This window comes from Propithecus coquereli, unplaced genomic scaffold (genome assembly GCF_000956105.1).
Source record: "Propithecus coquereli isolate 6110/MARCELLA unplaced genomic scaffold, Pcoq_1.0 Scaffold303, whole genome shotgun sequence".
NCBI lineage: Eukaryota > Metazoa > Chordata > Mammalia > Primates > Indriidae > Propithecus > Propithecus coquereli.
Window position 1 is genome coordinate 70,421 of NW_012148653.1, and position 16,991 is coordinate 87,411.

The 16,991-nt window shown below is 42.7% G+C and overlaps 1 protein-coding gene across 1 annotated transcript in view; it reads left to right on the top strand.

Moving 5' to 3' along the window:
* Positions 1 to 11,011: 11,011 nt before the first annotated feature.
* Positions 11,012 to 16,991, top strand: part of EGFL6 (EGF-like-domain, multiple 6) — a 54,946-nt gene continuing 48,966 nt past the window's right edge. Inside the window, exon 1 of the mRNA XM_012649800.1 lies at positions 11,012 to 11,359. Coding sequence (XP_012505254.1) covers positions 11,286 to 11,359 — 74 coding nt within the window. The 5' untranslated portion in view covers positions 11,012 to 11,285. The remainder of the gene's footprint in view (positions 11,360 to 16,991) is intronic.

Below are 16,991 nucleotides of genomic sequence, written 5' to 3' on the forward strand. Positions count from 1 at the left end.
CAGTAAGCTCCCAGTTATATAAATTCACGTCCTTGGCATCCAAGCAGTACAATGCATTTGACAAAAGAAGGAAATACTAGAATTTACATACATCATAAATCTGTCATTTAAGGAATTTATGGTGTACTTTGTTGAAAAAATTGTTGGGAACAAAATTTAAAAGACGTGTTTTCTTCATTTTCACACCATACAAATTTCACGCCTACACAAGAAAAAAAAAACACCACATGTTTGTAAGTTCAGTAAAATGAAAGGTGTGGGGCCACGCAATGAGCTAAGATTAGACTCCTGGGTTTTATCCCCTTGGTTACAGTCATTCTAGAATAAATGGATATGTCATACTGAAATGATCAATTATCCATCTAAAGAGGAGCAGAGTACCCAGCTGTTCTCAAACTGGCCATGGGGAACCTCAGAAATCACACATACATTTGAATTTAGGTTAAATGGACTTAAATGGGGATTCCCTTTCCAAATCTGCTATAAGATTTAATTTAAAGTTTGCATGGAAATTATTTTTACCAGAATATATAGGTGTCTTGTTTGGCGTTTCCTGGAGCTGAGGAGATGAGTGCCAGCAGGTTATTTGGCAGGTGACCCCAGGAAATGCCAACAGGGGAATGGGAAGGGAAGGAAGCCCCATAAAGGGGGAATTACCAAGCAAGTTTTCCACTCTGGGCACCTGGAACTCATTCCCACTGGGGACCTCTGAGCGCCTACGTACAACACGCCTCACAATTCTCCCAACCAAAGGGCGAGGTGGGTGGGATGTTTTGTCTCCAAATCCCTGTCTGCCATTGGTTTAGGGCTGCCATCAGTGACTAAAAACCCTCAGACAAAAAGTTGCATGTGTTCAAGGTCAGCACTTGGCAATTAGTGAAGATGCCAAAAAGATATGGGTGAGGCACCAATCGCATCTGCTATGACAGGTTTTAAATGTCCATTTGTATGAAACTGTGTCTGCGTATCATTTCCCTGAGGAACATAAACTGGGCTGTCAGGAAGAACATTACTCAGGTGCCCTCTTTTTATCCTCATTTCCATATCTTACTACCTTTGCATTTATTTGTTTTTCTTTTTATTTATTTATTTATTTATTTTAGAGATAGGATATCGCTCTGTCACCCAGGCTAGAGTGCAGTGGCCTTATCATAGCTCACTGCAACCTCAAACTCCTGGGCTCAAGCAATCCTCCCACCTCAGCCTCCCAAGTAGCTAGGACTAAAGGTGTGTGCCACCATGCCTGGCTAATTTTTTATTTTATTTTTATGTAGAGACAGGATCTCACTATGTTGTCCAGGCTGGTCTCAAATTCCTGGCCTCAAGCAAACCTCCCACCTTGGCCTCCCCAAGCATTGGGATTACAGATGTGAGCCACTGTGCCTGGCCCCTTTGCATTTTAAGGCCAACTCCAGGCTGGAGCTGGGACCTCTCTGCATCTGTTTTCTCATTTGTAAAATGAGAGGCCTGGACCACATGGTCTCAAGAATTTTTTCCATCTTAAAATTCTATGTTTGATGCAAATGGACCTCTTCCTTTCTTTACCTGAACGGTCAGTGCAGGCTGGCCAGTGTATGCAAAAAGGTAAGAGGTAGAATGGAACAGTATTTTAGTCAGGACTCCTCTGGATGCAGGAAACAGAAATTCATTCGAACTAGCTGGAGTTCAAAGGAAGTATGTTAAAAAGATTCAGGGACTCCTATAGAGATGGAGGGCAGCAAGTAAATCCAGGCCTTAATGCAACAAAAGAATCATAAAACTAGTGTTGAAATAATGATAGAAAGATAGTGATAGTGATACATCCAGTGATAGACATAGATACAGTGATAGAGAACGTGGGGACAAGAGTGGCTTTATTTCTAGATGCTAATCCGCCTGACTAACCCTGAGTCCTAGAGTGCCTCCAAAATGTCTAGTTGATGTACTACTTTTCTGTGCGAAAAACTATTCCCTGTAAGTTTCACCTTTCCTCTGAAACAACCCTTGATGCTGGTGCACTGTGACGCCAGCAGCATGTTCTTAGCCACCTACACATTCCTTCCAGAGTATGTATACATTTTCTCCCAGATATTAAGCCCTGGGTCTGGGGGATTGTGGTGCAAAGAACTACCTGTCTTGCAGCCACCCAAGACAGGTAAGTCCGTAAGTCTCCCTAAGAAATCATCCTATATTGACACACTAGATTTGTCTGCCTCCTTCTTTGGTTTCTCTGCTCCTTCGACATTTGGGGGTCACTGTGCATATATATAGCCCTTTCACAGAACAGAGAAACAGAGAATGATATATATAGAGAGATGTAGTTATAGCAATAGCGATATAATTATAGATATACAGGTTTGAATGCAGTGATAATGATATAGGGATATAGATAACTAAGATATACAGATAGAGATATAATTACACATACAGTGATATAGATATACTGACAGAGGTAGAGTTATAGACATGTAGATGGATACACATATAGTGATAGAGACACAGAAAGATATAGTTAGGGATATAAAGATATAGTTTTAAAAAGAAATAAGTATGCATATATAGATATACTAATAGCGATAGATATATAGTTAAAGATTTATAGATATAGATAGACATGGATATAGTTACAGAGATATAATTATAGACATGTAGATAGATACATGGGTATCTATGTGTATAGGTGTATATGTACGTATAGGCATAGACATATCCAGGGCCACCCAGTTCCTGAGCACTTCCTTCTGACTCACTGGTCTTGCTCCTCCTGGTCTCCTATCAGTCCCCTGCCCTAACTTCAGCTTGGACATGCCTTTGACTTGTTCTACCACAACTCTTCTGCCCCCACCCCTGCCTGACTATAGTCCTCAGTGTCCCAATTCCATGTTCCTGGAGAGGACCAATATGGTTTTTATATCCACTCTGGTCCAATTGGCTGTGGCATAGGACAGGTGAGTCACATGGAACAAACCACTATTTAAGCCCACTGCTTCGGTAGGATTTAGGAACCAGTTAACAAAAGCGGGGGGCAGAGGGAGGTCATTCATTGGATCAGCATTCCTTCTTTGTTAAAATAAACCCAACTTTGCTACTTCAAATACAGTGTTTTGGGATCATAGCTGATTTTTTTTTCTACCTTCCTGTGAAAGAAAATATTAGAATCAAAGAACTTTGGAGGAATACATTTAAGTATCTATAATCCTTTGCCAATACAGTCATACTTCGAAGGTATTGTAGGTTCTGTTCCATACCACTGCAATAAAGCTAGTCGCACAAATTTTGGGGTTTCCCAGCACATCTAAAAGTTATGTTTACACTACACTGTAGTCTATTAAGCATGCAACAGCATTATGTCTAAACAATGTGCATTAATTTAAAAATACTTTATTGTTAAAAAATGCCAATGATAATCTGAGTCTTCAGCAAGTCATAAAGCTTTTGCTCATGGTATCAATGAAGTTTGCTGCATTGATAGACTCTTCATTTTACAAAAGATTTCTCTGTAGCATGTGATGCTGTTTGCCAGCATTTTACCCACAGTAGAACTTCTTTCAAAATTGGAGTCAATCCTCTCAAAGCCTGCTGCTGCTTTACCAACTAAGTCAATGTAATATTCTAGACCCTTTGTTGTCATTTCCACAATGTTAACATCTCAAAAAATCACTTTCTTTCCTCATCCACAAGAAGCAACTACTCATCCATTCAAGTTTTATCATGAGATTGCAGCAATTCAGTCACATCTTCAGGCTCCACTTCTAATTCTGGTTCTCTTGCTATTTTTACCACATCTGCAGTGCCTACCTCCACTGAAGTCTGGAAACACTAAGTCATCCATGAGGGTTAAAATCAGCTTCTTCCAAACACCTGTTAATGTTGATATTTTGATCCCCTCCCATGAATTACAAATGTTCTTGATGGCATCTAGAATGGTGAATCCTTTCCAGAAGGTTTTCAATGTACTTTGCCCAGATTAATCAGAAGAATCACTCTCTGTGGCAGCTATAGCTTTACAAAATGTATTTCTTAAATAATAAGACTTAAAAGTCAAAATTACTCCTTGATCCATGGGCTGCAGAAGGGATGTTGTGTTAGCAGGCATGAAAACAACATTATTCTCCTTGTACATCTCCATCAGAGCTCTTGGGTGACCAGGTGACTTGTCAATGAGCAGTGACATTTTGAAAGAAATCTTTCTTCCTAAGCAGTAGGTCTTAACAGTGGGCTTAAAGTATTCAATAAACCATGCTATAAATAGACATGCTGTCATCTAGGCTTTGTTTTTCCATTTATAGAGCACATCGGAGTCGATTTAGCATAATTTTTAAGGGCCCTAGGATTTTTGGAATGGTAAATGAGCACTGATTTCAACTTAAAGTCACCAGCTGCATTAGCCCCTAACAAGAGAGTCTGTCCTTGGAAGCTTTGAAGCCAGGCATTGACTTCTCTGTAGCTGTGAAAGTCCTAGGTGGCATCCTCTTTTAATAGAAAGCTGTTTCATCCACATTGAAAATTTGTTTAGTTAGTGTAGCCACCTTCATCAGTTATCTTAGATAGAGCTTCTGGATAACTTGCTGCAGCTTCTGCATTAGCACTTGCTGCTTCACCTTGCACTTTTATGCTGCAGAGACAGCTTTTTTCCTTAAACCTCATAAACCAACCTCTGCTAGCTTTCAACTTTTCTTCTACACCTTCCTCACCTCTCTCAGCTTTCGTAGAATTGAAAACAGTTATGGACTTGCTCTGTATTAGGCTTTGGCTCAGAGGAATATTATGGCTGGTTTGATCTTCTATCCAGACCACTCAAACTTTCTCCACATCAGCAATAAGGCTGTTTTGCTTTCTTATCATGCATGTGTTCACTGGAATAGCACTTTTACTTTGCTTCAAGAGCTTTCCCTTTGCATTCACAACTTGGCTAACTCTTTGGTGCAACAGGCCTAGCTTTTGGCCTATCTCAGCTTTCGACATGCCTTCCTTACTAAGCTTGATCATTTCTAGCTTTTAATTTAACATAAGAGATATGTGAATCTTTCCTTTGAACACTTAGAGGCTATTGTAGGGTTATTAATTGGCCTAATTTCAATATTTTTGTGTCTCAGGGAATAAGGAGGCCCGAGGAGAGGGAGAGAGATGGGGAAAGGGTTGGTCAGTGGAGCAATTAGAACACACACAACATTTATCGATTAAATTTGCCATCTTCGTAGCATCCCCAAATAATTATAATAGTAACATCGAACATCACTGATCAAAGATCACCATAACAGATACAACAATGATGAAAAACTTGAAATATTGAGAGGATTACTAAAGTGTGTCACAGAGACACAAAGTGAGCACATGCTGTTGGAAAAATGGTGTTGACAGACTAGCTCCATGCAAGGTTGCCACGAACCTTCGATTTGTGAAAAACACAATCTCTGCAAAGCACAAGAAAGTGAAGTTCAATAAAATGAGATATGCCTATATATAGATATAGAAAATGAGGCCCAAAGAGGTGAGCTGGCTTGTCCAAACTGAGGAAATTAGTTGGTAGAACCCTGAACTAAATCCTCATTCTCCTAATTTCCTGTCCTGGGCTCTTTTACCAAACAATACTGCCTCACTCAAGAGTAGCAGAACTCTTGTTGTCAGGACAATGTGTTTTACAGCAAGTTATTTTCTGAGAGAATACAACTTTCCAGATTTCCTATTTTGTAAAAATCTTGCCATCTAAAAATTATTTTATAAAATGATTCATGAAAGTAAGGGATAAATAAAGTAGGGACAAACGTCTAGAATATGAAGAATTGATCTGCTTCCTTCCTTGTGCCTGCAGCACCCTGAAGTACTTCTGTTAACACTTATGTCATTAGTTCTAATAGTATGTTTACATTTCTGTCACCCAGGGCAAGGGATTATGCCTTATTCATCTTTATATCCCAACCAAACACAGTGTCCAGCACACGACTGGTGAGGAGAAAATAAATGTTTATTAAAGGAATGAACAAGCCTATAAACCATAGATGAGAACTTTTTGAAAATAGGGAGGTATGTATATTTACAAAAAAAGAAAGAAATGAATTTTGTTTTAGCAAGTTTTGCTATTTTTATTCTTCTTTAAAAACAGGGATCACAAATAACGCTTTCAATTTTACAGTCCAGGGAACACTTCTCCACCAAACCTTTCCAAACCAAGGTAGAGTGACTTGGAGTAAGAGTCTTTACTTTTAAGGCTTATCTAAACTGAGTTGCCTAGGTTTAGCTCTCACAAATCATTATATAGGATTTATGTAAGAAAAAATAAATAGGCAAGCCTTGCGGGGGTATGCCAAGTTATTATAACATTCAATTGTGAACAGGAAAATAACGAAGAATATTTATACACAGACCAGGAAGGAAGTAGACAGGATGGACTCAAGCTGCAATCCTCCCTGCCCTAAACAAAAAGAAAAGCCCCTGCTGATTGAGTGCCTTCAGTTGGAAATTTATGAATTTGCTTAACAGTAAAGGGAGCTAACACCCAGGCAAGGGGATTTTTCTACTTTGCAGTGACATTTAAAGGGTCATGGAGCCCTTTAAAAATCAGGTGAAAGCCATGTTGCCCCTCACCAGAGTGTACTACCCTACAGATAAAATATTAGTCACTATTTCTGGTGGTGGTTGACCCTACCCCACTGTCACCAGGTTACAAATCCCTGCTATGAAGAACGAAATCTGGTGGCAAAATTAATCTCCAATGAGGTCTGACTTCAAAACCCATGTTCTTTCCATTATGTTGCTAGGTAATCTTAGACAAGATATTTAACTGCTCTGAACTTCACATTCCACATCTGGAAGATGGGGAAATAATGCCTATCTTAAATAGGTGTTGTCAAGATTAAATAATTACTCTGTAAAATGTCTAGAATATAATAATCAGTCCACAAATATCAATTTCTTCCTCTCCCTCTATTACCAAGTGGAGAGTTCTAGGAGCCAGCAAAATTGGAAGGGAAAATGAATCAAGGTATCATTTTTTTTTCTCTATTAATCTTTCTCTATTAATCTTTCTCTATTAATCTTCTTTTCTCTTTTTCTCTATTAATCTTGCCTTAGTTCTTTCTGCTCTGTGAGAGGTGAGAATCATACCGTTAAAGACCAGACATTCTAAGAACCACGTGTTATTCGTTCAGCCCATTTCATCAGGGAGAAAAAAGAAACAGGAACTGTCCAGTGGGCACATTTCTACCAAGCAGGCCTCACTGCCTAGCATAGGGCCTGGTGCTTTGTAGGGCCCCAATAAATGTTTGAACAAGGAAGGAGGGAAAGAAGAGAGGGAAAGAGGGAGGAGAAAAAAGAAGGAAAGGGAGGCTGAAAGTGATTGGGATTTTTTCTTCTACCATAGAGATCCAAGAACAGGATTCTTGACAAGTACAGGATGAAGAAAACCAATGTATTAATATATCTCGAGATCCACCATCCCATACAGAATTTAGCAGTGTCTGCATTGAGAGTCATACACTTCTTCATTGAATAAGAAGAAATGGAAAGAAACAGACTGAGAAAGCACATCAATTTCTAGAACATGGTGCTGAGCTACAATTAACATAGAAGGTTAAGAATTAAGAGGGGTCATTTTTGTATTCAGTAGGAATCATGACCATGAAAATGTCATGAAGTTTGAGGGGGAGAACTGTGTTGTAGAAGCATAGGGACATTAACTCATCCTATGTAGGACATCAGGCAAGTCTCTTCACAGGCTGGAGCTGAGTTTTTCCATCTGTAAAATGTGGGAGTTGGTTCATATTAGTGGTTCTTAGCATGGGCAGTTTATTAGAATCACCAGGGGAGTTTCCGAAAGTCCTCATGCCCTAGCTATAGCTCAGACATTAGAATCTTTGGGGGTGAGGCCAGGGCATCAATAGTTTCAAAGCTTCCCAGGTGATCTCGATGTGCAGGTGACCTTGAGAACTACTGGTCCAGGTGATCTCTAGACCCTCACTACCCTAAGCGTGGTCCTCAGACAAGCAGCATGGGCATCGCCTGGGGTCTTTTTAGTATTCAAGATTCTCACACCATACATTTTAACAAGATCCCCAGGTAATCTGTACTGGCATTAAAGTTTGAAAGCACTGGCCCAGACACTCTTCCGCCCAGCTCTTTCTTCCGACAATGCTTAGCTTTTGGTGCTGATATTTTAATAATTTTTGGATCTCAGTGCCATGCACATTGTGTTAAAAGTTTTATATGTGTGTCATGTATGTATATTCAGAAAGCACAAAAATATCCCATCACACCTGTTCCGCACAGGGGATTTAGTGGAAATAGATTGAAAAAAATGTAGCCCTGCAAAAGGCATAAACGATTTTATGAGATTCTGATCAAAGATTGTTTGCCCTTTGTAGAATGATGAAGTAGAGGCCCCTGAAGAGCAGTTGCCAAGTTCCTCTTCAAAGTCAGCAGCGCCAGTGCTGTTATTAAAAACACCTGCTTCCATGTGGCAATTTGTATCCGACATCTTCTCACCTGGCAACACAGCATTTCCAGGTTCCTTCTCTGTTGCTCATACTGCCTGACAACTCCTTTGTCCACAGTTCCCCCCATGAAATGATAGGTGGGTTGGCTGAGGAGGGTTTGACCTCCCCCAAAGTTTCCCGTTGTAATGTTCACCACCTCATTTAAGCCCACAGAAGAGTATCTGGCTCTGAAAAACAAAAAGCAGGAATAGCATCAAAATGCTGAAACTAAAGCTAGAAGGCTACAGATAAACATCCATGCAAGATGCCAGTCTGACCTCTAATAACTCAGGGCTAAGAAGGAAGGATGACCCCCACATTTCAGGCCAATCATGTTTAATTAGGACTTTTTCGAATGATGGTTAATTTAGAGGAGGGAGTGATTTGTATCTGAATGTTTAGGGAGAAGTGGCTGGGCAAAAACTCATAATTTTCAATACAATTCAATTTTCAGATATTAGGTAACTGCCAGTGTGGTGCACTGCCCATATCCCCTCAGGCCTCACATTTTGGTAGGACGTTCAGTGCCCAGTATCTACAGCCCTTTGCCTGAGAGCTTTCTTTGGCTGCAAGCCTCCACTCTGCCCTAAGCACAGAAGGCCACAGTCCTAGGTCAGTACCCTGGTAGAAGCCTTCAGACAATGACTGAATGGAGGTGGCATTTAAATACCCCAGCTCCCTCACCTTCTGGGTAAGATCACTTGGAGATGCATGTTTTATGCTGGCTCTGGGAGACCTCCAGCAGCATGAAGCTCCAGTTGCCTACGATGATAACTTAATATATGCCTGATATTGTCGTCTTCCCTGCTTCACTCCCTCACTCACCTACCTGAGTTCTCTGTATCTCCCAAGCTAACTACTTCCACTCCAATCCTTGCCTCGGAGTCTGCTTGCGGGGAAACACACACCAAGATAAATTTTATATTCCATTTTCTTTAAGATATTCACAGGTATAGACTTCATACCTCATATTCTTTTCTTTCGATTTTGATATTTTCAGTAAATAAGTTATGGTATGTAGAGTTCAAAGTATTTTTGATAAGAGCCTTGAAGAGATTATCTTATGACCTTACTCATGGGACTCATTTGAGGTGTGACTCTGCCAAAGAGTAAGAAGATGAGAAAAGAGATTTCTGTAACGGCAGCAGAGCCCAGTGGGGAAGAGCCCTGGTTTCCAATTCTGGTTCCACACTTGTTAGCTGTATGACCTTGGGCAAGCTGCTTAACCTCTCTCAGGTTCTTGACACTTCAAAAATGGGGGAAATAGTGGTCCCCATCTAAAGAGTTGTGGATGTTCAATCAGATAATGTGTGTTAAGTGTTTAGGAAAATGAATGGTACTATTAGTTATGAACAGCTCGATGATCTTACTAATCAAGGACACTGAATCCACAGGGATGCCATCGGCCATAAAACAGAAGATTGAATTAAACCTGGCTTGTGCCAATAAGAACATCTATTACGGTGTAAAGCAAGATTTTGTAGGAAAAATCTTCCCCATGCCTACTTCTCACATTTCATTGGCTAGAATTAAGGCATATGCCCATAAAACCATGAATCAAGCCTCTACCTTCTGTTTGTCCATATTCTTATTCTTTTATTTCTCACACGGTGTCACAGGGGTGTCAGAGAGTCATGGTTGTGTAACAAATGACCACAACAAGCCTCAGCAGCTTGGCTGGTGCTGCTGATGTTAATTGAGCTCGTTCCTGTATCTCTGGGTTGGCCGATACTCGCTGGGCTCCACAGAGTAGCTTTGCTTCAAGCTATAGATCTGCAGGTTGACGAGGTAGCTCTGTTCCACCTGTTCCTCATCCTCCTTAGATCAGCAGGCTAGATGGTGCAAGGTCATCTCATGTCCATGATAGAGGCTCAGGAGTCTTACGACCTAGACTTGGAAGTGACACATTGCAACTTCTGCCCTTGTACCATTGATCAAACAAGTCACACAGCCAAGTCCAGAGCCAAGGTGTGGGATCATAGGCTCTGCCCACCCTGAAGCCAAAGGGTGTGGATGTGGGACGAAGAAGAAGGAACCAATCATTCATTCTGCTGTAACAAGTTGTCAGAGCAAAGAACCTGTTGGTACTGAAAAAGAATTCTCCAAACTCATATAACATTCATGTTTCTGCCATGAGTTTCTGCAGTGGTTACTATATTACAACATCATCTGGGATCTCACGTAAGTTGTTGCAAATGGACCTGAGAGATCACTTGCCAAATGACAGGGTTGCCCAGGACTTGGTGACCTTCCAGCTCTAGCATCCCATGATTTGCAGTTTGTAGAAGAAAACCCGGCGGAGTATGAAAATGTAAACAGAAGTGAGACAGCGTGTCTTGTGAACCTGCATCCTTGGGTCCTGCCTTGACTTCACAACTAAGTTCTTAAATCCTCAAGCGCAGGTATGACCGAAACCTGGCCCATGCCTGACAAGATGGCAGTAGGTGGTGACTCTGACAGGCGTGAAGTGTACTGAGTCTGGGGGAAGTTTCTGGGTGAACCGTGAGCGTGGAGGATGAGCGGGTCGTGCTGGAGGCGGGTCCCAGCCAGATGCTCACGGCCCGCCCCGCCCTCCCTCGCTCGCCCGGCCGCTTCGCCCGCAGAGGAGCCTCAGTGCGCCTCTCCAGGACGCCCCCAGCCCCGCCCGAGGCCGCGAGCGCCCGGCCGTGTGCCCAGCCTCTCCTCCCCGCCCGCGGGGACGGCGCCCGGGAGCTGCGCGAGGAGCCCAGGCCCCGAGCGCCTGAGGAGAGAGGAGGCGGCTGCCCCGCTGCGCCCCGGGTCCTGGCCGGCGCCCTCCCGAGGGGACACAGGAGGAGGAGGGAGGCCGGCGCAAACATGCTGCTGCCCTGGGGCCTCGCGCTCCTGCTGCTGCTCCCCTGGGTGGCAGGTGGATTAGGGAACGCGGCCAGGTGAGTGTCTGGCGGGCGATCGGTCCCCGGCCTGAGCTCCCCCTGTGGGCCCCTTCTCTGCCTACTGTCCCTCCAGGCACCCCCGCGTGTGTGGGTGTGAGTGTGCACGTGTGCCTGTGCGCGCTGAGACCGGGTTTCACCAGGATGCCGGGCCCAGAGCGCCCACGGCCTTTCCTCCCCGAGCCCCTTGGCCTGGGCTTTGGCCCAGTGAGTGCCCTTCGCATCAGCTGCGCCACACCTGCCTGCGCCCGGCGGCTTGCGGGAGGTGGGAGGCTCTGCGCGCCGGCTGGCTCGGTGGTCAGCTGGCATCTCTGTAGGGGCGGGTGTGTGAGCGTCCGTGTGCGTTTCGGTGGGTGGGTTCTGTGGCTGTGCAGGTTTATGTTTTCCACTCTATCCGAAGGGCACCCACTGGCTGTCAGTCGCTAGTTTTGCTGGGGAAGGGGGAAAGAAACCGAGGACGCCACAGAGCGAGCCTTTAATGTTCTTGGGCTGAGCCAGCTGCGCTGCTGGCTCCTTTCCTGGCTGCCTGTGATCAGAGTTGATGAACTGGAAAGAAAGGACGCGCGGTTGTCAGATGACAGCGATTCTCATTCTTGCTACGGCCATGCAGAATCTGAAGCCCTTAGGTTTTTCTGAGACCTGAAACTTATTTTTTCAGAGATTGGGAAAGCGCCTTATTAAATGCGCGCTTCCATGGTGCTTACTGTAGATCTGGCGCTGTTCTAAGCACTTTAGGACTATTAGCCCATCTAAAGCCCATATCTACTCTGTGTGGACTGTGCTATTATTATCATCTCTGTGTTGTAAAAGAGAAAAACATGGCCCAGAGAGGTGGAGTAACTTGCCCAAGGAGGCACAGCCAGTAAGCAATGGAGCTGGGATGCAAACCCAGGCGGTCAGGCCCAGAGTCCCTGCTCCTCGCCAGCGCACTAGGGCAGCCTTTTGGGAAACACCCACTGGAAAAGGTTTCCTAGTTCCCAGGCTGTGATGTCTTCCTTCTTCCGTGGGTGTCCACTAGAGCAGGGTTTTTGCACTGGAGCATTGTTGATCTTTTGGGCTGGAGTGGATAACTATTTTGGGGGGTGAGAGGTATGGGCTGTCCTGTGCACTGTAGGATGTTTAGCAGCATACCTGGCCCACCAGGTGCAAGTAGCAAGCCTGACGCCCCCCGCCCCTCAAGTTGTGACAATGTAAAAAGGTCTCAGATATCCACCAAGGTCCCCTGGAGGGCAGAATCGCCCCCAGCTGAGACCGCTGCACTACAGAATTTTTTCGGGAATGATTTCTGGTGAGAGCAGGATAAAAGCCTTGGTTTGGATAGGTGTGCCTATCTTTGTTTGACTTACAGGAAAATATCTTTCATCAGAGTCGGCAATGATATTAAGGGATTTTGCAGTTCAAACAGAACAAACCTCAAACCAGGTTCTTAGAATGTATGATCGCAAGTTTCAATTTCCTTTTCGTGATAAAAATGTAAGCAGATGCAATTTGCTCATAATCACATTTTCCTTGAATGATGGAGGTTCTTGTATTGCTAGAAAGCCCACTTAAGAAAGACCAAGTGCTGTTTGGAGATGAGATTAATAGTTTCTTTAGCGGCCGGCAAACCAACCTCCAGGAGCTTCACTTTCAAAGTGCCACCAAATTAAATTAAAAGCCGAAAAGCCTCCACATAAACCAAAGAATATTAAACTGGAGAATCCCTGTCAGGATTCTGCAATTCTGCAGTTTTCAAGATGTGAACCGCGGTTTCTTTACACAGTATCAGGTTCATGAGCTGATGTGGTTATTATCTGCTCAACATGCTTGGAAATGTCAAATGGTCAGCTTTTCAGGAATGCCTAGGGACCTTGTTTAATCAGCTCCAGACTCCACGTTACAGGCAATGCATTTACAGAGAAGGCAAGGCACCCATTGCAGAAAAGTGTGCCTACTTGTTATTTCTGGAGGTTTCACAATCTATAGTAAAAACTGTGACTACAAAATAGAGATTTCTAATATAAGCACCAGTTGTTGTTTTTAATTAAAACACTGCACCATGATTTTATGAGCTAGAAAATTACATGCCTCTTAAATGGTGGTTAGTGCGTAGGAGACAATTAACACTCGTCAAATGAATAAATCATTAGCTGCATGCATATACCTGCTCTTAAACATCAGAATTTGGCTTACCTTATACTTCTTTATGCTCTTTAGGTATTGGGACTGTTTCAGTGCTCTAGACCTGCTCTGTCCAATAAAGCAAAGATGGTAGCCAGGAGCCCCAGGTATTGGCTATTGAGTACCTGAAATGTGGTCAGTCCAAGTTGAGCTGTGCCGTAAGTGTAAAATACACATCAGATTTTCAAGACTTAGCATGAAAAAAAGAAGAGGAAATATCTCACTAATCATTTGATATTGATTACATGTTGACATGGTAATATTGTAGATATACTGCATTGGATAAATTATTAAAATTAATTTCACCTATTTCATATTCTAAAAATGTGGCTACTAGAACATTTTAATTCTGTTTCACAGTGTTGGTCTAGAACATTTATTGATCTGAACTCCATCTTAAGTGTTCGAGATCCTAACACTGGGATCTTTTTGCCTTGGGCATATAAGGTAAATGTTATTAACTTTGCAATTCTGGAGATTAATGTTTAGAGCAACTCCCTACCTACAACATATTTCTGTTACATATTTTTTCTCTATTGAATTTATGTAAAAATAGTGTGAGAGATGAGGGAATGTCTGGATTCCTGGTGAGGGGCTGCCACTCATGGAGAGACGTCTGCTTACTGCAAACCACATGCTATGTGGAGAATTGATTCTTCTCAGAGCCCGGTAGCAATGTGCCACTGTAACAATTTACTGTATACTTCATGGTTTAAAACACCACAAGTTTACTGTCTTACAGTTCTGAAGGTCAGAAGTCCAAAATGAGTCATGTGGGGCTATAAATAAGGTGCTGGCAGGGCTGGTTCCTTCTGGAGGCTCCAGGGGAGAATCTATTTCTTGTTTCTTCCAGCTTCTCGAGGCTGCCATCAATCCTTGGCTTATGGCCGCGTCACTCCAATCTCTTTTTCCCTTGTCACCTTGCCTTCCCTCTGATTCATCTTTGTCTTCTTCTCTCTAAGAAGAACCCTCGTGATTATATCAGGCCCATGTGGATAATCCGAGATAATCATTTTGTCTCAAGATCCTTAAATTGATCACATCTGCAAAGTCCCTTTTGCCATGTAAGGTAACATTCTCAGGTTCCAGGGATTAGGATGAACAGCAGGAGTATTATTCAGCCTTCCACAGGAAACCTGAGATGTAAATCTGTTCTTGTTTTTACGGGCTAGATTTTATCTTTAAACATGATTTTAATAACTTTTAAATGGTTGGCGTATCATTCATTTCTTTATACTTAAAACCAGAATTTGTGAGAATATACCTAAACTTAAGAGCTTAGTGTTTCTAGGAAATAAAAATCAGGAAATATCTAATTACAACTTAGAAATCATTTCCAATCAGCCTTATTTAAATAATTTCATTGGATTAGAAGGTGTTAAAGTCTTATTTATATGTAACGTATGCACATAAATCAAGGTTATATAAACATTAAAATGAGAATAAGTATGTTATCTAGCCTTTATAAATCAGATCGGCATTCAGCAAATATTGTTGTGACCCTACTGTACGTCAACCCTTTTCAATGTTATTTCAATCAATCTTCTAAAAACCCTAAGAAATAGGTATTATGTCCATTTGACAGACAAGGGAATGGAGAAACTTGAAGAAATTAGTTGATTTCTCATGAGTTGCATTTGATTTGGTCTTCTACTCTAAAATCAGTGATGTTCCACTGTTTCAGATTTATTTCTTCAAAAAAATTGAATACAGAAATGCTGACATTTTTTCAAAATGGTTTCTGACAAATGATCACCCACGATCCTGCTTAGCCTGACTCTGGTCCCGCACGATCAAGGGACACGTGGAATGGGTGCTCCACCCACCCAATACCACCTTCCTCTCTAAGTTCACGTTCTCTCAGATGTAGACTCTGTGTGTAGTTTATTTGGGAGGTGACCCCAGGAAGTTCTGGTCGGGAAGTGGGGAAGTGGGACAGAAAAGGGAAGGAAGTATTATAAAAATAAGTTACCACTGTGACTTAATCCTGCTGGGGAATTGTAGGAGACAGTAGAACATGAGCCTCCGAGTTATCCCTCCTGAAGACAAGGGAGCTGAGGCACTTATACTCCCATCACTCAGTGGTTGAGGTCTTTTGGAGAAAGGGATTCTGTTCTTTCATCCTACTGTGCACACAGGCAGACCTGGCTCCTGCCGAGGGAGAAACCTCTTGCACGTTGAGAAATGAAGCTGGCCACATGCCACAATGCACTGGCCACCATTTGCCACTGTTGAGACAGGGAACTACCTCTGAGGAACTTGTGCTCCTGGTAACAAGTCCTAGGACAAAAACTACTCTGGAGGCAGTGGGGGCAGAACATGCAGGTGTCCTAAGGTGATATGGGCTGTATTACACCCCCAAAAAACTGACATGTTGAAGCCCTAACCCCCAGTACCTCAGAAAGTGACTATATTTGGAGACAGGGTCTTTAAAAAGGTAATTAAGTTAAAATGAGGTCATTATAGTGGGCCCTTATCCAATATGACTGGTGTCTTTACACAGTCACACACAGAGGAAAGACCATGTGTGGACATAAAGAGAACACAGCCATCTACAAGCCAAGCAGGGAGGTCTCAGAGGAAACCAACCCTGCCAACGCCTTGATCTTGGACTTCCAGCCTCCACAACTGTGAGAGAATAAATTTCCATTATTTAAGCCACCCAGTCTGTGGTACTTTGTTATGGCAACCTAGTAAACTAACATATAAGGTAAGGTCAGAAAAGATAGAAACCTCATGGGACCAAAGAACCAAAGTTCATGTGATCTTTATTTTCAGTTGAATGCAAACTGGAAACTGGGCCTCAAAAGCCGTTTGACATTGGGGGTTTTAAGCAGGAAATGTCAGAAGGGGGGTAATGGGCTTGTAGCAGCTAGTGAGCATAGTAACCTTGCTTTTTGGTCCTTCAAAATTGGCTGCAAGTGATAGAAAACCCAAATAACCTTGGCTTAAACAAGACAGACATGTATTTCTCTCTCATGGAGGAGTGCGTACTTGGGCCAGTATGGTGCTCCGTCAAGTCAGGGACCTGGGTGCTGCCATCTTACAGCTCTACCGGAAAGCCCTTGCCTCATGGCCTAAGATGGCTTCTTGAGATCCAGCAAACATGTCCAAATTCCATCCAATAAGAGAAGATAAATGTGAAGAAGAACATCCCTCCTCCCTTTATAGCCATGTCCTAGAAGTTGCACATGGCACTTCTGCTTACATCCCATTGGCCAGAACTTAGTTCCATGGACTTGCCTCATAGAAGTGAAGTCTAGGAAATGTAGTCTGTACTCTGAGTGGCTATGTAATGGGGATTTTAGTACTAAGAAAGAAAGGGAGAATAAATATTGGGGTACTACTGTCAATATCAACCGTGTATAAATTACAGATCACATCTCCAATTTTATAGATGAGTAAACTGAATTTCAAAAGAATAGATTATTAAGTGATTTGCCCAGAACCTCACATTGAACAAGTGGCAGAT